General features: G+C 37.1%; 2 protein-coding genes across 2 annotated transcripts in view; both read right to left on the bottom strand.

Annotated features, from left to right (window-relative positions):
- Nucleotides 1-4,989, bottom strand: part of rnaset2 (ribonuclease T2) — a 67,143-nt gene extending 62,154 nt beyond the window's left edge. The window contains exon 1 of the mRNA XM_072380409.1: nucleotides 4,986-4,989. The gene's annotated coding sequence lies outside the window, so the exon portion shown is untranslated. The remainder of the gene's footprint in view (nucleotides 1-4,985) is intronic.
- Nucleotides 4,990-26,783, bottom strand: part of LOC140302486 (CUB and sushi domain-containing protein 1-like) — a 275,604-nt gene continuing 253,810 nt past the window's right edge. The window contains exons 65-73 of the mRNA XM_072381305.1: nucleotides 25,504-25,577; nucleotides 24,166-24,277; nucleotides 23,891-24,070; nucleotides 23,241-23,303; nucleotides 22,323-22,484; nucleotides 19,907-20,019; nucleotides 16,885-16,972; nucleotides 16,552-16,678; nucleotides 4,990-10,951 (exon numbers count right to left, since the gene is read on the bottom strand). Coding sequence (XP_072237406.1) covers nucleotides 10,792-10,951; nucleotides 16,552-16,678; nucleotides 16,885-16,972; nucleotides 19,907-20,019; nucleotides 22,323-22,484; nucleotides 23,241-23,303; nucleotides 23,891-24,070; nucleotides 24,166-24,277; nucleotides 25,504-25,577 — 1,079 coding nt within the window. The 3' untranslated portion in view covers nucleotides 4,990-10,791. The remainder of the gene's footprint in view (nucleotides 10,952-16,551; nucleotides 16,679-16,884; nucleotides 16,973-19,906; nucleotides 20,020-22,322; nucleotides 22,485-23,240; nucleotides 23,304-23,890; nucleotides 24,071-24,165; nucleotides 24,278-25,503; nucleotides 25,578-26,783) is intronic.

Raw genomic sequence — 26,783 nt, 5'->3', positions numbered from 1 at the left:
GTGGAAACTGTTTGGAAAAATGCAGGTAGTTCCGAGAAACACTCCGCAGCAAATTGAAAGAACACTCCTTCACAGCATAAAAGTGCACTTCAACCATTAAGATTATCGAAGTGGAAGTTGGTACATTAAATTCTTGCCCAAGTCACTCAGGAGAAGAGTAGAAACATCCTAAGAATTGACAAAGCTTTCAGTGTTGTTTGCTTTTCTTTCAATTAAGAAAGAGCTCTGAAATAGATAAACCATTGTTGAGTATAGCCAGACAATTAAATCTCACAGCTGTCAGTATAGTCTGGAGTAGTAGGATGCTGCCTCGTCCAAACTATTGTGTCTTGGCCATAAACACATTGGAGCCTGCCTGGTGAGATGAATTCTCTTATGGTTGCGCACTCATACATTTTATAAGGATCCAGCCACACACACAAGGAAAGTTAATGCAAGATGTGCAAGTAAATGCATAGTGGTGTTGAATGTCAGGCAGACGACGAACCACCATTAAACAATCAGAATATGAGGATTGACATGCTATGTGTTTGTGAATAGAAATCAAAACACTTTGTCACCTGTGTTCACACTTATCAAGGTACCACATCTTTTAGATGTTGACACATTCATATCATTCTCTCTGTTTTGAGTTTTTTTTTTTTGTCTATAAAAAATCAGCTGTAATTCAGTGAATTGGTGTGATAATCAGCAACACATCAGACTTGAACTTTAATCAGCTTACCTTATCACGGAAGTTGTAAATTCTGACATAAGTAGTGAGGAATGGTAATCATTTATAATTAAAAGAAAGACATAAGCAGATGGGAGGTTGGAGAGATCTGATGTGAAGAGCAGGAGTGTGTAAATGAGAAATTGGTGTGGATGACAAGACACAGTTTCTGAGTCACCGACTTGTTCCATGCCAATATTATACACATCAAGACTTGACACAAAAGTATTACTATGCTAAAGACATCTTGGTACAATCAATATCTGAAATGTGATTCAACAGTGACGGTGACAGGGAAAGGCAGAGACATCACAAATCCAGCAAAACCCTGTGAAAACATACTGTGACTGCAACAGCATGCGTAGCCATGTGTGGCTGGAAGACAGACCGCATCTGGGCAGTCATGTGTGTGGAAATAAGTGGAAACGTGAGCATGTTACACACAGGCCTCCCTTTCATTTTCACTCTGTTTTAACAGACAGATGACAGTTTTGAGTTACTGGTTTAATAAAGCGTTAATAAGGACCATCTGTCTCCATAAGTCTGCACATGTCAGAAAGGCTACAACAGGAGTGGAAAACACATGTCAGACAGATGATGGTGAAGAAAAAAAAAGAAAGCTAAAAAGGAATTATCTTAAAACTAAGTTTGTCCAACTGTAGACACATTTCAACAGTGTTTTCTTAAAGTATGAGAAGGTGAGGAATTACCAGGTGCTTTGGTGTTGACAAAGACCTCCTGTTTTGTGAGAAAAATGCCTCATGGTGATTATGCTGCTGAAAGATTACAAAGAAAAAGGAAGACCTTGTATTGTATTTACTGCTATCAATCTGTTTCACAGTTTGTGGGGAAACTAGTTTGCCTACTAGACCGCAAACTTCCAGCATAGAACTCTTGTGGAGAACAAAAACAGCATGAAGCATAAATGGGAACAGATGCGCTGCTGAAATTGTAGAGCATCTGTCATCAGATTTTCAAAGGCAGGAATCTTCAAATTGATATGCAAAAGAGACTGCATGCAATGCACCCTACTACACTGTAGAGGAAGATGTGTCATTCCCTGGATTCATAGATCACATTAAATACTTTAAAAGTAAAAAGGAGTTCAAGTCTATCCAAGCTACAGAACGCAGCTTTCATGTAGTTCATCGGCAATGTGTCAACCAAATGACTTGAATCAGAATTCAACGCAGTGCGTTGGTGTGTTCAGTCATAGTGTGTCAAAATGTATTCCTCGTGAGTGCTTTGTTGGTGAATGTAGTCTGAGAGTGCACATCAAGGCTAAAAGAATAAGAATAAACATCAAATAAACATCAAAAGAGGATTACTTCTAAACTTGACCATTATCTGTTCATACAAATGTTCATATAAACACCATATATATATATATATTTATTTGGCTGCTGACAAACATACAAACAAACCCTACCATCCCCTTAACCTGCTCAACAGAGGTCATGAATCAGCATGCCTTTTTCTTTTTTTTCCAACTGTAAGGGATTAAATGATCAGTTTAGCCTGGTTTTAAATTTTTATATTGTCATATAAACATTCTACCAAGATTTAAAACTTGCTTCTCACATGTTCATGTCACATCACAATAATATATCTTGTAATCCACTGCAGCATGTCATTAAAATTTGGAATTTGATTTTTTTCGCTCTGGGAGATGGTAACAGATAGAAATCGTCGAGATGACACTGTCTCGTGTTTTTGTAAATTGACAAAAACACTTTTTTTCTGCATCTTCATGTTGGCTGGTGGAACAGAGAGCAGTAAGAAATCTGAGATGTTCAGAGCAAATATTGCAAAGATTTACTAGAGATTGATGTCAGAATCCTGGCAGGTGCTTACAGAGAAAACAGAAACACGTTAATCATCAACATTAGTCGGCAGATCATCAGTAAAAGTACATTCCATACCCAAAGCGTTGATATTGTTGAGGGCTCTCAAGCTTTTGCTCAAGCTTGTTTGTTTCTGTATTCACATACATCATTTAAATTTGATCAAATGGACCTTTCTGACCAAGTTTGGTTGTATTAAGTCCTGCATCCAATAACGACTAGAGACACAGAGGTACAAGTGATGGAAGGGGCTTGGGAACCTGCAGAATTAGACATCTGAGCCGTTAACTCTCCTGACAATGATATAAAGTATTGTGGAATTATTCTCACCCAGCCTCGACATTTTTTTCCATCTGCCCATGAATATGTAAGGTCACAAACCAATCAAAATACTCATGTAGCATTGTGGTTTGCAATATGTTGGTTATGCTGCACCTGTTACAGTAGAGTGCTCAGTGTTCTGTCAAAGAATCTGTCCTCAGTTCAGAGGAATACAATTTTCTATTTCACATTTCAGAAAAAAAGAAAAAAAAAGTTGTCCCTAAATTTCCATGTCAACAGTAAAAAATCCCAAAGAACATTTTTCTGTTCCCAGAAAGCATTTCTATAAACACCGTTGTTATCACGTCTGTAAATGTCAGGCATGTGGGCAGTTTTTATTCATTTCCTTTTTTATTATTACCATCATATTCCTGGTGAATATAGGTCTGCCCGTTGAAAACTTGAGATGTGTTAAAAAAAGGCATACGTTTCCTACACTTTCTAGTTATGTCGTGCATACTTAGAATGACGCTGGCATCAGTCTGAATATTGAGGAAAAATAATCCAACAGTCGTTTTAAGAAGAAAAAGGTTTGCACATTGTCAGTGTGATGAACTCACACAGCGAATGAGTTGGATTGAATAACAACTGGCTTCTATCAATCCTAGCTTTTATTTTACAGACTTTAATACTACTGTATTTGCATTTTTTTCCTTTTAAATCAGTTTATTTTCTTCTTCATGAGTCTTATCTGACTCTTGTCTTTGAATACTGTCACATTGCATAATGCATTTTTTTCAATACATTTTATTTTTTTGAATCATATGAAATGATTTTTGAATCATTTTTAATCATATAAATTTAAGTTGTATTCAAATAACTTAAGTTATTACTTAAATATGCCATGAGGAGGATTAAAGTCAATACATATCTCTGAGATAATTAAAGTACTCATGGTTCCTGTGATCATCATTTGCACTGTCATAGCACAGAGTCCGTTGATTTGGAAGCAAGAGACTTTTTAATCCAAAAATAAATAAACAAAAATCTCAATACACGTTTTGTGTTCCGGTTGTGTTGTTCAGATTGCAGTGTTGTCACTTCTAATGGTATACTAATGCAATAAAGCAATATGTGCAAAAAGACAAGGATGCTGAATGCTATCTGATCCTAGAATAAATTTTAAAAAAAACTGATGATTAGTCAACACAGTAACTGGTGGCAAGTGAATTTCAGGATTCGTCCTCTTTTCCACTGAAAAATAATGGTAGACAACCCCCAAAATGCATTTGATAAAATATAGTGCACAATAAGGACCAATCAGTAGTGGGCAGCACACAGAATTGGAACTCGACTAAATAAACCATGACAGCAGTTCACAAAAACAATGAAACAAAACAGCAGTTATTGTATCAAAAACTTTATTCTCAAATAATATCTCCAAAATATCTGCTAGATAAACTGTGTCTCTTTAACAGCACGTTGTGAGGCTGCATTCAAATACTGTTATTCACCCTTTATAACACACCATTATGTTTCTCCAATATGATCTTGAAAGATGATTTTCCAAATCCTTTTGAAACCTAAAGAGGTACCAGTGTAGTTTTACAAGCAAAGAAAAAAAGAAAAAGAGAAAAGGGTATTTTGCCAATTTAGTAATGCTATTAGGGCCATTCGAAGTTAATGATGTCCAAGCAAGGATAGCCAGATCCCTCCTTGTTCAGACACGAGGTCAGATTATTCATTGTAAAGGGCTCAAGCCATCCAAAATCTTTCATGCCTACGGAAGTTATCCCCCTCCCACATATAAACATTAGGATCAGCCACACAGAGCTGCTGTTACACAAGAACATCATCTTTTAAAGGAGGCATTGTTTCAAAACCCATAAGTGTTACTGACATTATGACACTGAGCATCTGGTGTTTGTTTTTCATACACTGTTAATGTGTGAATCCAGAATCAATCTTGAAAATGTTTATAAATATCTAAATGTGAAGACTTAGCAGTTCACAGGAAACTCAGCTGCCACCACAATTGTTTTATGTGTCATTACATCGTCAAGCATCATTTGCAATGACTCTATAAAAGCTTTAATGCTCAAAAGAAATTAGGCCAACCACTGAACTGCAAAGAAAGGGAGTGTTTTGGATTGTGAATGATTTCTTTTGCAGGTGAAAACTGACTCCACGTCCCACAAAATGCTCTGTTCCTGTGTAAAAGCAGCCAGAATGGACACAAGATTGACATTTTGATATCTGATACTCAGTTTGAACCATAGATTTCTTTTTTTACATGGTGTGTAACAGTAAAAACATTGACTCTGATGAGCAAGATTTTTTTTGTACCTACATCATTGATCATAAAAAGTACATCATGTTTAATAATCTTTTTTCTTTATTTTTTACAAATCTCTCAATAAAAAATAGATTTCTGTACAAAAATGTAATCTTTTCTTATGCACCTACTTCAAGTTCAGCAGCACATGATGATGGTGAGAGATATGAGGGATGAAAGTGTGGCCGCGATGCTCAGAACAAAAACATGAACAGTGATAGTGACTTTCTATTAAAACTTGCCCTTTCTCAACTTATCCTTGTGCCTTTTGGCGAAAAAAGAGAAAAGAAATAAACCTAACAATTCAGTATACGTTTAGAAGCAATAGCAATTTACTGCATGGCATATGTGGCGGTGACTTTTAGAAATAGCACTACTACACATGGTGTCCCAGTCATCCTTTGCACTGATGAGGGAAGTAGGGCTGCAGTCAACTCTTTGTCAGCTCAGATACTATTAAGCTGTAGATTTTCTTAAAACATCTAATGGAGCACATAAGGCTTGTTCTGCCCAAACTGTTCAGAATAAGACAAACAGCAGATCCACACAAGAACATGTGTACACATGACGCTGTTTTGGAAGAAAGAGCGCAATCGGCTTTCTCTTAAGGGAGAAGTTCAGCTCGGTGACATGATCCTGCTCTCATGCAGAGATAACATTAACGTTTCAAAACTAAGCAAATAGATTTTTTTTATCTTTCATTTACAACTTGTAGCCAGCTGCTCCTCTTTTTGACGGCAAAAAAGCCAAATGAGATGTGTACACAGTGTCCAAAGGGACGTCTGGAGTGAAGAGAAGATGAACCAAAACTTCAAAGTATCCAAGAGCAAAGATGTTTCACATTCAACGGAATATCACAATTTTTTTTATTTTTTAAAAGCTGATTGATAGCATACTGCTTTCAGCCTCTTTTCAAAGTCACAGAAAGCTCCCATATGTTCAGTCTTTCCAGTGCCTTTCCTAACAGAAGCAGCTTCAGTGGCAGAAATTTTTTTATTACATCATATTTGATTCGAGATCACTGCTCACGCATAGCTTGAGATAAATGTTCTCTTTGGTATGCCCATCATGTCCAGATGATGCACTAATAATGGGCAACAAAACTAGATCTGTTTAATCTCTCTTTTTTTTTTCCTACTTATGGTGGAGAGAAAACATGAGTAACCCAGATAAACAAGGACTCTCATTTCAACAATTTACATTTATGTAATGTCAATTAAAAAGTCAAGAAAAAACAAATATCTAATATATAAATGGAAGGAAAAGAGATTTTTTTATGAAGCTGTGTAAGATTTTCTGTTAAGAATGGATGGGGGGGTAAACTGTCTTTTTTTTGTATATCTGTAAACTAGCACTTCTGTAGATTAGGGCATTAGGCTGCCACCTCTCGGTAAAACTATAGCGTGCATCTATCAAAGTACGAGCAGAGAAAGAAAAGAAATATAAGAGTGCATTAGCCAAGAGAAGTGAGTCACCTTCTTATGAATAAACACTGCAGCGCAGTGGCATTGAATTGCATTCGCATGAAACTTAGCTCACATGGGGATTGTGATTTAGAAGAGTTGAAGTTAGCTTGAGGCTGGAAAAAAAATGATACCATACCTTTCACAAGAAAATAGTTCTGAAAAGGAACAGATGTGAAACGGGAAAATGACACCTGTCACTGCACAGCTGGTGGAAATTCTGCACTGGCCTTCAGAAAAGTGGAGCTCACCATGCATCCATGTGAGTTTACAGAAATTTGGTAAAAACTTCTACTTTAAGCTTGATATCAGAACTAAAAGTCAGTTCTTATTTGCTGAATTTCTTTTTTGGTGGTAGTGGTGGGTTAGGTTTCACATCTTGTGAAACCTAACCTCAATAGTGCAGTTCTATTGTGACATGATAGAATCAACAACGAGTCTGAATTCTCTTTTTCAGACACTCTCGGAGATGAGGTGCTTGTCTATAATTGATAAAAGCAAAAGCTTTTGATACATCTGCGGGATCTTTGCAGGCTCTAGATATCATGCTCTATTATGGGCTCTTCACTCAATAGGAAATCTTAGCTGAATTGACTATATCAGTTAAAACAGTCAGGCACAGGTTGTACTTCTGCAATGAAAAAATAAAACGAGCAGGCTCATGATCGTGCGAGCAGACGCTATTCTGTTGTTTACAGATTTCTAGTTAATTCCTGTGTAGATATTTTGAATGCGTGTCATCTGTCTTGTTGAAACATTGCAAATTATTTTAATGATTGTTGCAAATTCTTACTTCCAGAGCATCACGCTTCTTATCACTCTGAAACCAACAGTGTAAAAGACAGGCTGACAACGGTTGTTAAAAAGTCAACAATTTCCTGCAGCCCTGCTTCCATAAATAATCACGACTATTTTAGGACATGTCACTGGTAAGATTCAGATATGGGACAGAGTCATTTTGGACTAAATGAGCTGAAAATGTGAATGGAAAGTGACATTTTCCTGTTCATTAATTCTCGCTTCTCTCAAAACAGGCGGCTGAGTCAACCTTCTCATGCAGGATTTTTTCATTTCATTGTTTATTTCATGTTTTTTGCACAAAATCATAATTTTGTCTGTTGTAGGCTGTCATCAGCTAACTTCTTCTCACCATTTCACACTGTGCATATCAATGAAAGGGATGTGATTCAAGGTTTTTTTGATGGTGTTATGGATTGTGGTGGGATGACCGAAAACGTGGAAAACATAAAACAAATCGAATATTTTACTTTGGATCATGATAATGGCGTGAGTGTTGAGAATGAAGCGTGAAACAGGCCTGAAGACACTGAAGGACACACACGCACACACACACGCACGCACACACGCACACACGCACACACGCACACAGAAAGTGTTTACATCTGTGATCTAAACCAAGTGCTGCATCTTTCAAAAAATAAAGATTTTTTTGAGGGGACACAAGTAATAACAAGCTTGGTAAGTGATTTGAAACTGATAAATCTTGTTGGCTGCTGCAGACTCATGGGAGTTAAAGTGACATTTAGACTTACAATACTGTGAAATAAGCGGACTAGATTGCACTTGGTAAGCTTGTGTATTTGTTGCAGTGACTTTTCCAGCATTGATAAGCAGGCCTTTACTTAACTCTCTGCACACGAGGTATTTCTCAAACAATGAGAGTGTGGGGGCTGGGACTGTGCAGGATGGGGTCAGGAGACGATAATTGTCGACAACCATAATTGTGCATGTTGTCTTCATTCTGTTTCTATTTCAGTTCTGCCTTAAGTGACCACGTCTCAAACGGGTCACATACACTGTGTGTTCTTTAAAAAGGTGTGTTCTAACAAGATCCTGTGCATCAGATATGTAATGTTCTGAAAGGACGCAGTTTGATATGAGTGGAAAGGAACATTTACAACACATCTTTTTAAAGATTGTTTGAGAAATGGTCGCTCGTTGTCCCGGAAGGATAATACCACATACTACTACCAGATATCAGCAGAAAATTTGAGCCCACATTTAGTCTGTTCATGAAACTAGCATATCGTAAATGGCAAGCTCTCAGCTTATATCTTCCAAATGATATAAAGTAACAGTGAGAGGTTTCAGAAACAGTTAAATGTGGCAAATCGTGTGAACTGTTGTCTTTCTTGCTCGGTGGTCCACAGATGAACTGTTCTCTACTTTCTGGTTGACTAGCATGATGTCATGGCAACAAAATCAACAACAGTATAGCATGTTGCCACATCTGCCAACAGGGAGCGAGAAATATAAATGTGTATATACAAACACTCTGTAACCCTGTTGATTTTAGTCATCTGTTTAAAGATAGAAGTTTTTCAATAAAATTATCTTTCTTTTTTTGAATGACTAATTTTTCAAACCCATTTCACCCCCTAAAGTTAATCTTTTTTTTTTCCATAACCCAGTTGAAAAGAAAGAAAAAAAAACACTAGTGCAAAATTTGTGCGGTTTATATAAAGTTTATATTTTGGGTTCCCCAGCAGCAGTGGTTTGGGAAGTCCCAAGGGCCCACTGGGATTTAGAACAAATGAGTCTGTTCATCAATATCTTCACTGAAGAAAAATGCCAGAAGAGACAAGTAGAGACAACCATTTGCCTCTGTTTCCGCAGCAACGTGTCCTTGTCTGTCTTTTTGACTGACAGAGGTGACAAACTGTACTTTTGTCTGTCCATTTCTCCACCAGTCAGCCAGTCTGTCTGCTAAAAAGTTAATATATTTCAGATTTTGTGGCTAGAGAGTACACTGTGGAAAAAGAATCAGTCATCTCTTGACTGATAGTCCACACCAGAATAACAAATGGGCAAATCATTTCCTGGATTTGGCCACAGCTGATTGCAGCAGTCGATGATCCTGACAGCTTATTGCCTCCAGGCTTCCACTCGTTCAGCCACCGAGCACAGAGTTGTGGCTAGTCCAGGAAGAAGACTCTTTGATTGTGTTTGACAGGTCTCTGGAAACCAATTGCAAACTCGTGTAGAGCTAGTTCACAGGTGGTTCTGGTACAAAACCTAGGGTAAGCAATGTTTGCAAAAGCTTGATTTGATATGTTTTAGCCTATTTAGTGGCAATGTACTGTGGGCTATCATAAAAGGCAAAATAGTGGCAGAAGGTAAAGAAATTTACAAGAACCGATTTGAAAATCAATTAATAACTGACAGCTAAACGTACCTATCTTTGTGATTGTCCTGCTATATTAAAACTCATTCAGCTCTCTAAGTAGGCTAAAACATTTCAAACTTATGTGCAATTTCCATTCAATCTTGGCTGGTTTAGCATTAGTCCATCACTCTTAGTACTAATCTAATATTAATCAATTTTCTTTAAAGGAATTGGTCTGGTTGATCTTATCAATGCATTGACTACATATAGTTGTCAACTTTACCACAGTTTGGATAACAAACATTAGATTCCACCAAAACAGAGTCTGTAAAGTGTCATATCAAAGTTTTAGTCCTTTCAAGTCCACAATGATGGAAGTCCAGTGGGAGGATTTTGGTCCAGCACCTGTGAGGGGCTGAGAAGTGGAGTAGTCTATGTGCTTCCCCTGAAGGTAAAACCTTAAAATGGGCAAACCCACGTCTGGCCTGCAGCAGGGGACTTAGTAAGCCTATACCACTGTGCAAATTTGGTGATGGGGCAATAGGTTAGACTGGGATAAACTACTATTCAGTTGAAGAAAGTATTGAAAGGCCATATGACTCTAGCCATACAGAGCCTTTTCCATGAGGAAGTAGGATCCTTTTTTTTTGTCCAAACTGGATGAACATGTTCCTGGACTGATTTGAACTAATTATACCCTCTTTTTAATTCATTTTTTAATTCCCAGTGCAAGCACTGATCTTGGGTACTCTGTGAATTCTGATGATGTCATTGTCTACCCCCTTATTTGTTGGTTCCAACATATTTTCCTTTTTTCATCTCTCACATATGAGGTGAATAATGCCTATGTTCAGGAAGGAGGTGTCGTAGAGCTGTGTTACCATGCAGATTATGCTGACAAGTGACCAGCATGCCACACAGAGGCTACTCATGGTGACAAGTCCAAATCCTAAATTTGTAATTCCTCTTTTGTTTGATTACACCACACTGCAGGCTACAACACGGAGGTCAGCCTGAACCACTTTATAGGTAGCGGCAGGTTTGCTGGACTAGACCACAGTGCAGACTGTGTTCAGTGTGGTATCAAATCGAACTGCCTTAGCCTCAGTGGGCTTCATGTTGGTGTCGTACATTGGATTTTCAAATGATGCCTGACCATTGGAGGTCTCATGGCCAACATAGCCGTTGAACTGGACCTTTGGACGTGTCCTGAAAAATATAGAGAGAGACAACACAGCATTAACAACACAGCTATTGCTTTACAAATGTGAAACTGTACTCAATGTTTAGAAAAAGAAAACACTGTACAGAAGCCTCTGAGGCACAGACTCAGACTTCTCAGTCTCATGTAAAATTATTGAATAAAGTCTGATATCCAAAACATATGAAGATGAAATAAAAAAAAAAGTTTTTTAAAAGAAATTTGAGAATCTCAAGAGGTTTGAGCTTGCAGAGAACTTTTACTGGTAGTTGCAGACTTTTATCATATCGTTAGGACAATGGCTTGTTTATCGTCATTGTTTGGAGAAAAAAAAAAAGGTCATTTAAATTTCAAAGCTTCATAAATACTCTGACTCGTTAAACTTTCCTTCTTAAAATTAATTCAATTTAAATAATTAGCCCACAAGCAAGAAAAGGCTAAGAATAAAGCAAATCAAAAAATATGATAAATCTGCAAAAGACCTTCAGGCACAGCAGACTCTGGTGATGGTGGTGCTCTCTGCTACTGTGCAGCCACACTTGCATGAACATGGCCTTCATGGAAGAGTCACCAGAAGAAAACCTTTTCCTTATTCCCACCATAAAATTCAGGATCAGAATGTGTGGAGAGAAAAATGACTTGGGGGAGGACTTGAATTAACTAAACATACCAGTAAATTCTGGAAGCAAACATCCTAATATCATTAAGAGAAAGAAAAAAAAAAACAGCTGCAGATGAAAACTTTATGGCTTCTATCCTTAACATTTCTTAAAATCTGCTGTGTACCTCACACTAACCTAATAGGCATACATTTTCAGACATCTCTTTGAAAAGCAGTGCATGTGTGATGTGCTCAAGAATGTCACAGAACTAGAAGCATTCTGCAGGAAGATTGGGCAATAATGTCCAAAAGAAATGGAAAGATTTAACTGGCTATAAACAGAATACAGGCTGACGTCTTGGTCTTAGCACAGACGGCACCAAACACTTGCTTGAGCTTCACTTATTTAAAACATTTTAAGGATACAACATCTGCAAGTACTACCTCTAATACTACAACTACAACTAATGACAATAATAACATAACATAATATTAAAGTAACCAGGATTATTTCAACCTTTGCATGACGCTGTGTGTTGATTTGCATCGTGTATTCTATTCAGCACTTCCAATTTCTCAAGTGTTCATGAAGATTACTTAGTTTAAGAATTACTTGACAACATAACGTCCCACAACCACTGATGTACAGGAGAAACATGTGATGAGTTTAAATGTATAAATGAACAATTATAAGAAAACGGAATGAATTAGTCTTTGTCTCATGTAGTTGTACAACTAAATACACACCACTGTTTAATCGAAAAAGTCAAGTTCGCATGTCCTATTCTGTTCTGTCAGCTATCTTGGTGGACATGCGGGCCTGCGATGTTGCCATTGCATGTAAATTAGGAGCCAGAAATGTACAATTTGCAGAGAGAATTAGAGCAAAATAATTGCTTCAGTGGTTCTGCAGCCCGGCACCTATCAGCTAGTTTTATATGAGTGTATCTGCACGCAGCTTGCCCTCAACTATGCTTGTAGACCAAAAAAGATATATTTGTTATCACTTGGTCTGCTTGAAAATGGATTTTGAAGAAATTTAGTACGGTGGTTAGATTGGACACACTATGAAATGTGAGTAGCCCCTTCTAATTTGTTGTGCTGTCCTGTTTGTCACAGATTACACTTTTTTTGGGTAATCAGGTCGTATAATCCAGTTAGATACAATCACTTATTGCCAAGTCCTGTGGAATTTTTAGCAGAGAGGAGTGCTGCTGCCATTTGATTTGGAACTCATTAAGAGTGTATAAACCTATGTGTGCGTTTGTGTCTAAGCACTGGGAGAAATCCAACCCTGGGGAGCCACTAAGCCTACGCTACACGTTCAGATCTTAACTTTACAAAACTGCACACACCAACACACGACACAGACCCCTCTGCACGGCAGAGGTTTAAATCCCTGTGTAATGTGTTGTGATGGTGTTTGCTTTCGGTGCAATGGCTCTTTTTTGTTAGTCGATTGAAAAATAGTAAGCATAACTGCTATGACATTATTATAGATACTCCACACACATATGGACCGTAGCAATGAAAAGATGCTGCGTACACACACAGAACAACACAGACTTTGCTTTCAGTTTCTGGGTTAAGCAGCTACTTTACACTGATATGTGGAGAAATAAATCAAATTTCTGTTGGTTTGGCATTATATCAGTCAAGATGGTTAACTGTCTTAGTAGAGTTACCTTTGCCATACTTTACACCTACAGTATCATCAACCGTGGACAAAAAGCAAGGCTGAATACGAGTGACAGTAGAAACAAATATCAAAAGAGCAGCATTATATAGATGCGTGCCTGTGGTTTGTTTGAATCAGCCAATTTACAGTAGCTCATAGATTTATCTAGATGACATCATGCCGACAGAGAGATGACAATGAGATTAAAGACGAAATAAAATGTCCTTTATGTAACTTTACTGCAAATGACTGCTGTTTTGAGACAGCAGGGCTGCACAAAAATATGTATAAATATGTATATATCAAATTGTTGTTAGCTGATATGAGAAGTATATGATATGTTGGCATTAAATTAAGATTATAGAATATTTATTTCTGTCAATAAGTGAATAGTTTTTTTTTCTTTTTTAAGTTTACTGCGCAGCCCTACAAAAACAGCACACCAAAAAAAAAAAACAAGAGATGAGGAGTTGACGGAGGATGTGGCGGCGGGCGGAGCTCCTGTTGCTGTTTGAACCAGATGGATGACAGGTGCCAGTCTTACCTGCCGCCAGGCCCCCAGGTGTCTTTTGGTCTCTCATTGTCATCTGTGTCAGCAGACAATGTCCTGCATACAACCATCAGCTTTAATGTACATTAACTAGCATTGCACACTGCTAAATAGCAACCAGATTGTAGAACAAAATGCGCAGTAATGGGACTACCGGTGAGTTAGTTGTCTAAATCCGAGTAGTGGTGCGCTCTTGATGTTTGTATATGACATGTTTACATGTCCCTGTAATCAGGAATTAACATACTAATTGTATGCATACAAAAGCATGTTACTAACTGCAAACATAGACCACTTCTACCTGGAATACTTGTTTATTCAATAACATCAGTAAGACTGAACACAATTGGATTCACTGCATGCAGAACACTTTATTATGGAGCTATCATAAATGACAAGCCAAAAGATAAATGTGTAATATAGTCCATTGTTAGACGCATGGCCTGACTTTGAAAAACTTTTGAGCGCTGAAGTGGAGAGGTCTGAAAAAAAAAGTATTAAACAAGAAATATAATGATCACAATTTATCTGTAGATTAGTTCTAAATTATCTGCCATCTTAGGGCATTGAAAGTCTTTTGTTCGCATTGTAGGGACAATAATTAACATCTAAGGTCAATCAGATTTAACCTTCACGGCGTGCTTATGAGCTTTAGAAATACAATTACGCATTTTAAAAGTCTCTAAACCTGTCTGACCTAAAGTATATGAAACTGCCTCTGCCTGCACTTTTATAGAAACTCACTTTTTTTTAAAAATAATTAGTTGTATTAACACACAGAACTGCTGTTAGTTTTATTGAAGTTTAAATTTGGTTTAGTTTCAGTGTTAGCTGAAGGAGAAGGCTTCTTTCATACCTCCACCTTCGATACCTCCACCATTACCGAAGAAAATGTACTCAGCAATAGAGCTTGATAACAGTACACTAACTAAAATGAAGGGACGAGAAATTTGACCAATGGGTAAGAGTGACCATACTGTGAGGCCATTGTCTTCTGTTGTGGTAACTTCTGTTTGTATCAAAACTTACGATGGAAAAAAAGAAAGGACCGTTTCTGACATCAAAAAGCTCCAGTATATAATTTTATTTGCTGCCATGACACTGTGAGCACCAGGCCCTTCTTCAGACTTCTGATTTCTGTTTACATCTTAAATATCCAAAAACAATAGCAAAAACAATCCTATAGAAGGTTACCTGTACATTAAGGGAATGACGTGATATTTTCAATGTGCACTCCAGTATTCACCTGTATCCAGTGTAATAAAAATGATAATCAAAAAAGAAAACCTCTGACACAATTTTCCTGAGCCTCCTGCGTTTTATAAGAGACCTCCAAACCTACGTAACATGCTGGTGAGAGCATGTCTCCTTCTTTCAGCACCACCAAATTTCCTCAGCTCCATGCGTTATCGTAATTATTTGCGTGGACATCATTTCATTTTCTACCACTAATGGTTTTGTTGAAGTGTCCTTGTGGCTTGACCTATATGGGTAAAACCACTTAACCACTAAAGACTTCGGCTGTACATTTTATGAAAGAAAAACACAATATTTCTAACCTTGGCACTGAGGCTACAAAACATCCATGTTAAAATGCCATGCTATTTAAAAGCAAATTGGTTACTTTAGGTCCAAAAGGTTAAAAGAAGTCACCTTGTGAATAGGTGTGGTGAATCACACATTCTAATGGGTTATGGTTATTTAAAGCGCCGACTTTGGATACAGAAATCAAATTAAGAAGGACCTGGTGCTCGAAACATCACAAAAGTAAAACCTTATTCGGGGGCTTTTTGGAGTGCCGATTGATTCATTCTTCTGCTAATCTATTGTTTGTGTCCATCACCCATTCCAGTTAATAAATGGATACCAACATATTTCCTCTGGTTATCAATTAACTTCAACAGTGACAGAAGTCATGTTAGGAAGGGCTTGTTGTGTTTGCTAGTTTTAACATCTATTACAATAACCAGCAAGCATTACTGTTCTGTGGTCTCTTTCCTGGAGGCAGAATCAAAGAAACTATGAGAACTTGTTGCTTTTTGCAAAGCACAGTGATAGAAACAGTTGCACCTCACACAATCTAGGTAAAAATGTCAGGAAACAGCAGAGTGGAGTAAGTGGTCTGGGTTTTAGATATAGTGAGTCTTTGCCTCTCGGAAGAGTTTGTCCTCTTAATTATCCCTTCCCTTTTAAACAGACTTTAAGCATGGTTAGAGCATGTGAGAAAAACACTCACCACGACAACAAGGAGCATTCTATAGCTTTTTTTTTTTTTGCCCATGACTTTAGAATTCAGTGACACAGCCCCATAATGCACTAACAGTTACCAAGCTATAGGAAAATTATCAGCTGAAACCTTGGGAGACCATACTGTAATGGAACAATGTTTGTCCAATGCAAAGATCGCTGCAATGTGAAGACATGCAAATTAATTCAAAGCAATATAGAATGTTAAGAATGAATAGAAAAACTTTTAAAAGCAAATCAAGACTTAGTGAAAAAAACTCCTCTGGAAACTAGTAAGCTTATTTTTGCATGTATTTATCAAGCGGGCATGTTGAAGATCAGCAAATTAAGATGCTGCTCATTCACAAAGATAACAAAAGGGGGAAACTAATTCTACTTTCCCACATTTACTAATTGGCTTGGATATTACTTTTGCCACAAACATTAAACCTGCATTGTTGTTTCCAGAGATAGAGGACAAAAGCAGTTTTGTATTCTGCTCTGCTGTTTGTCTGTGTTTCTCTGTTGGATTGACATTGTAGGTATAGCTTACCTGTGCTTGTAGAGGTAGAAGGCAAATCCAGAGAGGATGAGCGCAAAGAAAGGGACTAAAATGGCTGCTGCCACAGAACTGCTGTTTGTATAGGGGTTTGATGGATCCATTGCCATGGTTACAGGACCTGGAGTTGCACACACGGATAAACTATTAAATACATACATTTGTTTATGCAATTGTTATATACACTTCCTGCATTGCAAGTCTCTATTCTCTGTTTCTCATGTTTTCTGGAGTAAATCTATGTCACACCACTATTTTCACACTCATGAACAAACTCCAAAAATCTCAAATGTCTTGCCGTTTCCTCACTTTTGCACATACACCTACCTTGTCTCGTCAGATGGAACTTGCCAAAATCTTTACTGTGAATGTGCCCCTGATACACAAATGTCTTCTGGTCAGACTCTGCAGTAACCTGCAATGCAAAAGAGGGTTCAGATTATAGGATAATGGCTTATTCTAATTAGAGAACGGTTCACATCGAACTATTTGCTGTTTGATTTGTTGAGCGTAACAGGAGCCATTTGAAATAAAAGTGGGTAACAGTGTATTGACCTTACCAGCATGCTATGACTATAGGTTGAAGGTTAACAACAACATATAGGTGTGGTTACAGGATTAAAATATATCAAGAGTAGATGGATGAAAGTTTAATTTCTTATCTGTACAGATAACTGCAGACAGATGACAATATTTGGTCAACACAAGCACAATTTAATATTGCCAACAGTACAGTAGAAGAAATAAAGGTAATTTTATTCTGCATATAGGCAGTTTTCTGTAGTTATTTTTTAAATCACATTTTCATGTTTAGACTTGCTCTGTGTTTATTGTTGTATAAGTTCAAGGCTGTTTTTACAACAGATCCTCTGTGTCGTATGAGTTTTTCAGGTTGAGTAAATGTTGAATAAGTAAGTAAAGTCACGATGATTTATTATTTGACTTTACACAACTATACATTTGGTAGATTAAATGGTTTATTCAACTTTTTTTTTTCTTTAGGATTTTGTAATACGCTGTATAAATTTGAGATACATCAACCTCTCACCTCTCCTTATCAACGTGATCTCCTTTCATTCTGTACTTTGCTTTTTCTCCTGTTCTCACCTCCTGCTTTTTCTTGCACTTTACCCAGAATCCAACCCACCCCCACACAAATCTACTTGATGCATTGGATGTCAGACGCAGCTGACTTTCTGTTTTTCTTTGCTTTAAGACATTGCTGGCATTTAATATATTCATGCTGAATGGACCCGATTTAGCACATTGGAAGAATAAGACAGAAAACACGTTTTATGAACGTTGCAGAAAAGTTATGAACGCCTAGTAGTTATTTCAACACATGTAGCTCAAATAGCTCAACAGTGTTTGAGGTTTGTGTCCAGCGGAGAGTTAAATGCTGGAACAGTTTATTGGCGATGGCATCAACTTCCTGGAGTCTTGGCTGTATGCTTCGGCAAATAAGGGCGACGAGATAGCAGATTCAATCATTAACTGCGCCTGTCTGTTAGACAGACACTTCCTCTCTCTCTCTCTCTCTCTCTCTCTCTCTCTCTCTCTCTCGCTCTCTCGTGACCGGTGAAGGAAGATTTCTGACAATTTTGACTCTCTGTCACTTTGTGTCTTCACTGAAATATGTAGCACTTCAGAATGATTGTTTCCATGTCAGGAAATGCTGAAATGAAACTCTACTTTTTCCAATGCATTTGGTAAGACTCTAAAATTCTACATGCTGCACAGCTGTATATCTTATACAAACAACAAAAGAAATAAGCAGAAGGTAAAGGTGGTGAACGTAACACTACAAAGGTTAAGATTTTGTTCACAACTCGTGTGTCTATGCACCAGACGAGACGCAGACAATTGTTGACACAAAGGACAAGTATTTGTTCTTGTTATGATGTGTCTTTAAAAGGCATACCCTGTAAATACAGTTAGTACCTATTCTAGAGAAGGAAGTACTTTGTTCATGTCAAGTCTGTAGATAAGTTTACAGGTATGCGATTACAGGAAACTGGATGGTATGTGGACATCAGCACAGACCCTGATATTCACCTGCTGCTGTTAACTCACTGACAAAGACCCTACTGGACTCTCATGAAAAAGAAGCACTTTTGTAAAAAGTCAAAGAAAGAGTAACCGCACTGTCAAAGCTTTCATGCACATTAGTTGTTAAACTCTAATCCACCATGCAGGACCATCTTGTGGGGTCTGATCAACTCATTCTGCTGCAAGACAAATCCAAACATACAGCCAAAATCGCAAGAAACAATCTTCATCAACACAAAGACCAAGAAGCTTTGCAGCAGAGGGTATGGCCCCTGCAGTGCCCTGAACTCAAGATCGTGGAGTCACTTCGAGACTGTGTGAAAAGATGAAATAGCTGCGACAGCCCACAATTAACAAAAAAAAAGGAATCTTGGAACAATCTGCATGCCCAGTGTCTTGAAATTTCTGTGCACAGGCATATGTATGAGAATCTGTGCTGGTTGAATGGCAAAAAGTGGGATTTAATTGAATATATTAACACTGAATTTTTTATCTTTTTCTGTATAATGAGGAGTTTTAGTTGCATGACTTTATTTTCAGTTCCAAAACCTTTTTTTTTTTTTAGAGTTGCACTTTTTAAACTTCGTCCAACTGTGTCTACAAGGGAAAACTGATGACAGACAGCTATTAGATGCAACACCTCGGAGATGCATCTGCTTTTTTTTTTTTAAACTGAACTCTTAGAAGCCTTCAATTTGTAACGGACTATAATTTACACAAAAATAAAACACCAACAGAAAGTAAACATTAAGAGCTGAGCTCACACAAATAAATTGGTCTTCTTTTCGAAGAAAGAAACAACAGCGCTTTCAAAGTTTATCACGCGTGCAATAAAAATGTTAATATAGTCGTTCTATTTCTTGTATTTCGATAACTTTTGACAAAATTTCCTGATTGTGATTATTCAATATAAATAATCTCTTACAACCTTACAACACTGGTATGATAAAAGTACTCTCTCTGAAACCACACCACATCACTTTTCACCTTCAAATTCATGCATCTCAGAACCTGATTTGAATGAATACCTGAGAACTTGCCTAGTATTTCAATACAATTCTTCTACAAGACTCTGTCTTAGTATGAGGACATGAAGTCAGTAAGATTAGCCACATGATTATTACTGCAGAGTAGGGCGGTTCGAAAATATTCATTACACCTAATGGTTTATTCATATCCTGTTAAGCAGCACCATTGTCTTAACATGCTTACTTTTAAATGCTGATGATGTAAATTATCAGCAGAGATAAGTAAAACCTTTTTGAGATTTAAAAATGCTTGAGGAGGAGGTTTTTCTTACATATCCATCCATTGCCCAGTTGTCGTTTTTAAATTTGCTGAGGTAATGCTCTGTTGGTCCTTTCACCTGGTAGACCTTCAAAAGCAGCTGGTTTTCCTCTGACTTATAGGTACCTAGAAGGATAGACACAGAGTATCAGTACCTAAACCCGGCATCTAATTAACTCCCACTTTGTGTGGGAACCTGCAAAGGCTGAGAGAGAGACTTCGAGGCAAGAAAAAAAATCAGAAAGGGAGCGTAGTAAGCAGACTAGAGACTGGTTGGGTGATAAACACAGGCAAGTAAAGTAAAATTTATTTCTATAGCACCTTTGTCAGATAACAATCACAAAGTGCATCACAATAAATACCGAAACCTGAAAAAAAGACAATAAAATGCAGTAAAATAAAAGAAATTCAAATGCATGAAAAAAAATATATCCAAAACACAGACACAGATGCTATCAGTCTCTCACACTGTTGTGGAGAAATGCTGCATAATTTTTTTTGGGGAGAATAAATCCACCCCTTCTATTTTATGACTTTGCTTCAGTTATCTCAGGTACACAGCAGCTCTTCTTTGTGCACACCTCTTCGGAGGTCTTCCCACTGCGTTTTAATTTCAATTAGGTTTTATAAGACACGTGAAATAAGCAGTCACTGTCCGAAACTAAACGTGCTCTGGGTGAGGGCAGGTGTGTATTTCGCTGTACTGGGAACATCTAATCCTTGTTACACTGCTCTGATCTGAGGAGAGCAGACTCCTCCGATCTCACCACCCCTGACAGTAAAGTGACAAGGTCAGGGAATTTTCAATCCTAGGTACAGCTGGACATGTGCATGCCTTCAGCCAGCGTATGGTGCACTTCTGACAGTGAACAGGGATTTCATGTATTCCATATGTGAACGTTTTCATCCAGTATTTTGTGGACCACTGCAACACTTTGATTTTTTTCTCAGTTGTAGATTTACTGCTGTGCTTGTAACTGCTGTCTTATTGAATGATACACATTTTGGCCAAGAGTTAACAGTGAGGCAGATGTTGTTTTTAACATGTCCTTGTTAAATGTATTTATTGTTATTCTTCCAGTCTTTATAAAATAGAGGTAAATTTTGATCAATCAGAAGGCTACTTTTAAAGATTATGAGAAAAACTTGGTTTCTTGTAGTAAGACTCAATTATGTTTAATCATGTTTTCCTCAGCGCTGTAAAAAAATGCTTCTTGAAGCTAATTTTCAGCATTGGGTTACAGAGGTTACTGTTGTTTAGGACTCTGTAGTAAAATGTATTCAGTTATAATACACATCATTGTTAGCTGTAAGCTAAGGTTGGGTCCACAGTCCTCTCTGTGATAGATGCTACGTTTTATTTCCATATTTAAGTCTGTCATTGTTTTTTTGCTATTCTTTTTTTTTCTAACCTCAAAAATCTACTTTATTTAAAAATAAACAAAACAAAACAACAAATTGCATGACAAATGTCAGCTGTTTCTAACAAAACATGGAAATACAGCTATACTAATTGTGAACCTCGAACTTGGAATACCCTACAGAACAATTCAGGCTCGATTTCTATTTTGAGGGTTATTTAAGCTTGTAATTGCTTGTAATCATCTCTTTGCTTCTACCGATTCTTGTGTAAGTGGTTAATTTGCTTTGAATGTTAAATGCTTTAATTAGATATGATTAGGTCATAATCGTAATTGATTTAGTCTTTTCTACATTTAATGTTCAGTTTCTCATTTGTGTCCCTACATCTTCTAGTTTATTTTCTAACTGTACAACTAAAAATGAAGTTGTGATACCCCATTGTATTCCAAATCTAAAATCCAATGACTGGATTAAATTGAACATATCTCAATTTAATCTCACCTGCATGCATAACTGCTTCCTTTTTTCTTTTTTCAGACATTGGATATTTATAAATATAATGTGCACTATAGCAGTTTAAACATCAAACAGAGTAGTGATGTATTGTTGATAAGTGAGAATGAAAGCTAGATTTCAGTTAACCTGCCATGTATCGACACCCGCATCAATGTTTGTATGTGTTTTATTTGCACTGCATTTAAAACCTGCAAATTCTCAACTTCTGGCATCTTAACTCACTTGCAGCAAAAACAGATGCTACAACACTTTTTGCCAATTCAACAAATCTTTTTGTCCCCATACCATATAGAATAATATCTTGTCCACCCACTGTCTATATTAGCATATCTTGCTCAGGGCCATTAGGGGTGAAGCAATTTCCGTTTCATGTACATTTTATGACTTCTAAGAAAATGGAACTGACTATTGATTTATTGGCTCAGTTTTATCTGCCGGTTATTCACAGTTTGAGGACATAATCATAAGTCATTTGGAAAGTCATTCAAAGCGAAATTAATTAGAGCAACTCCAACAATTTCAATGTTAGTGCATTGCTTGTTTTTTTTTACCTGATAGTCGGATTGACACGCCACTGGTCTCCAGTAATGTGACGTTAACTCGACCACTGGAAGCATTGAACCCAGTAACTGTAAATGTTGTAGCCTGCCTCTTCCCTAAATACTCGTAGAAACCGCTCCACTCAGAGTTTTGAGAGAAAACGTCCACTGGAACTGTCATGAACACAAAGAGACAAACACAACCATAAATGGAAAGTGTAGAATTTTAAGTGTAAAGTGTAGAATTTCAGTTTTACAAGTATATGTTTTAAGAAGTCATTTGGAGAACTGATGAACTGTAAGCCAACATTTGCACAGATACGCATTAAAGATCACGATTAAAGAATGATGGCAACAAAATGCTCAGGATGATGAACACGCTTATGTCTTTGGAAGGAAGGAAAATAAACATACAAAACAACCAGCTCTGGTTGCCTCACAGTTGAGAAGCTCAGTCTGATTCACATACTTACTTAAAAATATGACTCTTTTCAACTCAGCTGTTGCAATTGCACTACTTTGGTCTTTTCTTCTGGTGTTTGTCTGTTTACAGGCTCACACTGACTGAATATATTGATTACACAACCCCTCCTCCGACTTTGAAGGTATTTCATGGTATTACACCTGAATGCTAACGCTAAGTTATTGACTTCCTTTGAGCCTACATACACATTTATTTTAATCATCTGATAAAGACTGCTCATCTAAATGGTGACCCAGACAATAAACACTTACTATAATCTTCTAAATCATTATTCACGACTCCCTGAGAAATACTTTGGGTCACTTCTGTTTGTTAGAAAACAATTAAAGGAAACCAATTTGAAATGGGGCAAAAACAGGCTGTGACGAAATCATAATAGTTCAAGTTAATGTTCATCTGTGATGAATGTACTCCAGTTTCTGCATATTGACATTTTTTCAGCATACCACGAATCTTGTTCTTCAGGACATCTGACTCTCCTCTGCCTTTGGGATTTACTTTCAGTCCGACTGCAACATTGAACAAAAAGAATAAAGTTCAGTTTAGCGTTAGCTTACATGGTATTCAAAATATTAGAGACAGCACATTTTAATGAGGGCACGGTGGGACACATAATATCTGATATGTAGAAGGACTGAGAAAAAAAAACAACAACAAAAGCATCTGTTTTTGTAAATAGAATAAATTTAAATATAATGTATGACCCTCTATGTTGACATTTTTCACTTCTATATTCCAAATGAGAACAAGACAAAAAAGAACCAAAAACACGACAGGAAACAGCTGGGAGCCTATTTTCTGTCTGACTATAAACCTTGTTTTGTTGTCATGCATCATAAGATTCACAGCCATCAGATCTTATCCTCTGAAACTAGACAGGACCATGAGTATGTGATAAAGTAATAATGATAACACCCCTGCTTTCATATCCCTGAGGCTGATCTATAAGAGTGCCGACATAACAACAGGGTGATAATCGGCATTTATCTACACAAACCGTATGGGATTATGACTGCGATGTGATTATGACATTGGGTTTTAATTTTCACCACAAGATCACTGCATTTTAAACACTACAAATTTTCAGAATCGACACCTTTACAGAGCGGTGGTTTGCCTGACCATCTCCCGTCACTTTTGCAGGTTCTGTGCTCTGAACCCCCAGCCAGATAGAAACCCTCCTGACAGGAGTATATCAGAGTATATCCCAAGGTGGGCAGGTCCATAGATCGAACATCTACATTGGAGGGGGTCTCTGGCTGTCTGCATGAATGAGCTTAGCGATGGGGAAGAGAAAAATGTATTTAGGCTAACAGAATAAACTTTACATTATGACAGAAACACAAAACTAGCTTTCGGTTTATTACTCACCTATGCACTCAGGTTGGGTTCCGCTCCAGGTTAGGTTCTCAAGGCACATTCTTGTTGTGGATCCAAGGATGTGGTAGTTTTTGCGGCACTTGAAAGAAATCTTACTGCCAACCTGTATATCATTAAAGCACAATAAAGACATTTTTTTCCTCTTTTTTTTGTTCATCCAATAATGCAAACCCCTCTTGAAACCTGCCACAATAATAATATCTTCATTAATAACAGAAGTTAATAATCAATTTAAGGCAGTGACATCATCTGGAAGAAAAAAAACTGAAGTATGTGGTGGTGTATTTCTCTGCTGAGACACGGCCCTGGCTAAGCATTTTACCTTGTTTCCTCTTATTCGGTGTGTTTGCTCTCTGTCTGTGTTTACACAAACATTTAGGCTCACCCAGTAGAACAGAATCAATGATACTGTTATATTTCTTTTTTATGAATTGTGGTCTGGTTTTACCTTGAAGAGAATGTTATTCTCAAAACAAATGACTCAACATACTACCCACCAATAACTCTTTTAGTCACATATTTCATAAACAGTTATTCTCTTTAGGTGGATATATTCATTCAGTCTGTGCCTTTTATCTGTTGTTTTCTTATGGTATTCTATCCTTTCTCTTCATGATGTAGGAAATATCTAATTAAGCCTTCACAAATGACAGGATATGAAAGTTTGATGAAAATCCATTAGTGATTACCAAGAGGTGTTTTATTCCATTATTGCTTTCTTATTCTTACTCCAGAAAAAACAAGATGAAAAAATATATAGCTATTGCAAAAGTCCTACTGTAGAAATATGATACTTGTGTCCCACCATGCCTCTACTTTTCACCTGCAGCTCCTGTTTTGACATTCTTTTTTCAGAGTGTTGTATTTTATACTGAGACATTTGTATTAAGGCATTCTTTTTGCAATATTTCTGCTTTTTCTTACTCATCTTGTCACATCCTCTTATCACATTCAAGTGTCAGAATGCTGCTCCTGCTTTTGACACTGTCTGCTGCAATCTTGAATGCACCACATTCGTTCTAACATCTTTTTAATGCCTTCTCGGGAGTTTTAAAATTAAAGATTTAAATTGTATCTAAAGTGCCCTCTAGAAGAGCTGTATCAGCTGATTTCCAACTTATTAATCTAACTCAAGTGTGCAGGTGACCTAAAAATGTCCAAATGTTTAATCTAATATGAAGGACATGAACTGAAACCCCCTACGTGGAAATTCTGAAGAGGGATTTTCTGTTATAACTGTTATTTCTGACTAATTCAACTTAGGTGTTCCATGTAATTTAGAGAGATTTATCACACAGAAGATTTACAGTCAACCCACACATTTCTCACCTGAAAGCCGTGGGCAATGACTGGGATACCATAGGCAGGAGTCCCTGGATCACGACAGCTGTTGAAGGCTGGGTCTATGCATGCACACACACACACACACACACAAATATTAAGCACTGCATGTTTCATATCTTTTTAGATTATTTCTTTAAATCAAGGAATAGACAGACTTTCCCAACACAGTCCAATTTTCGAGAGTAGATATCAGATTACGTCTGTGGTGTACATGTTCTGCATGCATATAGCAGCTTTTAAAGAACTCTTTTTGGTTTGCAGGGTGCTGTTACTAATACTAAAATCATAAATCGCGATCATTAAAAATCGTAGTAGGACACACATAATTCTTTGTGTGTGAAAGTTAAATAGTACATAATTAAACTTCTAAAGTAAAGTTACAGCAGAGATAAAGTTCATTTTATCAGACATGACAGACTTTCTTTGATGGCTGTGGTACACTTCAGCTGTGACATTAATTATGTTTTCTACCTTTTGATTTTACAATTGCTTTAAAAATAAGCTCTTTATGTTCTAAACAGTTTCCACAAAGATAACTTTTTTTTATTTTTTATGGTACAGATGCACACAGCAGCACTACACGCTCCATTCATTGATCACCTAACGTCTTCAGCTCGAGGTGCTAATGGGAATATGGGGATGAATAAGCCTCAAAAACTTGTTTACCAATATTCTGATTTCATAAAAAGCTGTTCATAACTTGTTGATTAAATGCTTATATTTGCAATGAACACAATATCTGCCTTTAATGCCTTTACTAGGAAATAAGTATGTATATTCTGTAAAACTAAAAAAAAGCAGGGAAATATATCAGTTCCCCTATCAAAAGAAAGAAAGAAATCATTTTGATGCATTACTCTTGCTGAAAACAGTTGTCTTCTGTGAATATCAAAATGTTTGATAGAGTAGCTCATCTTAGATTTTATCAACTGAACTGATCTTCCTGAGAAAAGGAAAGTAAAAAAAAAAAAGTACAGTGAACAAGATGGACCAACATTTGTACTATACTATAAAACCCTTTAATAAATATTGCACTATATGGCCAATGGCTTCATTTAACACGGGGTGGGAAACTCTTCTTGGACATACAGCGCTGTTACAGCAGGAGAAACTGCTTCTGTTGTGGTTCTGGCAGTGGATGTAATATGTAATAATTACTGTGTTATAATAAATATACCAGAAATCTATATCTAAAGTCAAATGCTGCAGTCAGTACCTCTATTGAATTACGATATACCTTCACGGCAGGATATTTTTTACACACT

Source organism: Leuresthes tenuis, unplaced genomic scaffold (genome assembly GCF_036924035.1).
Source record: "Leuresthes tenuis unplaced genomic scaffold, fLeuTen1.0.hap1 SCAF_2, whole genome shotgun sequence".
Classification (NCBI taxonomy): Eukaryota; Metazoa; Chordata; class Actinopteri; order Atheriniformes; family Atherinopsidae; genus Leuresthes; species Leuresthes tenuis.
The sequence above is the reverse complement of the archived record's forward strand: the minus strand, read 5'-3'. Positions and strand labels throughout refer to the sequence as shown.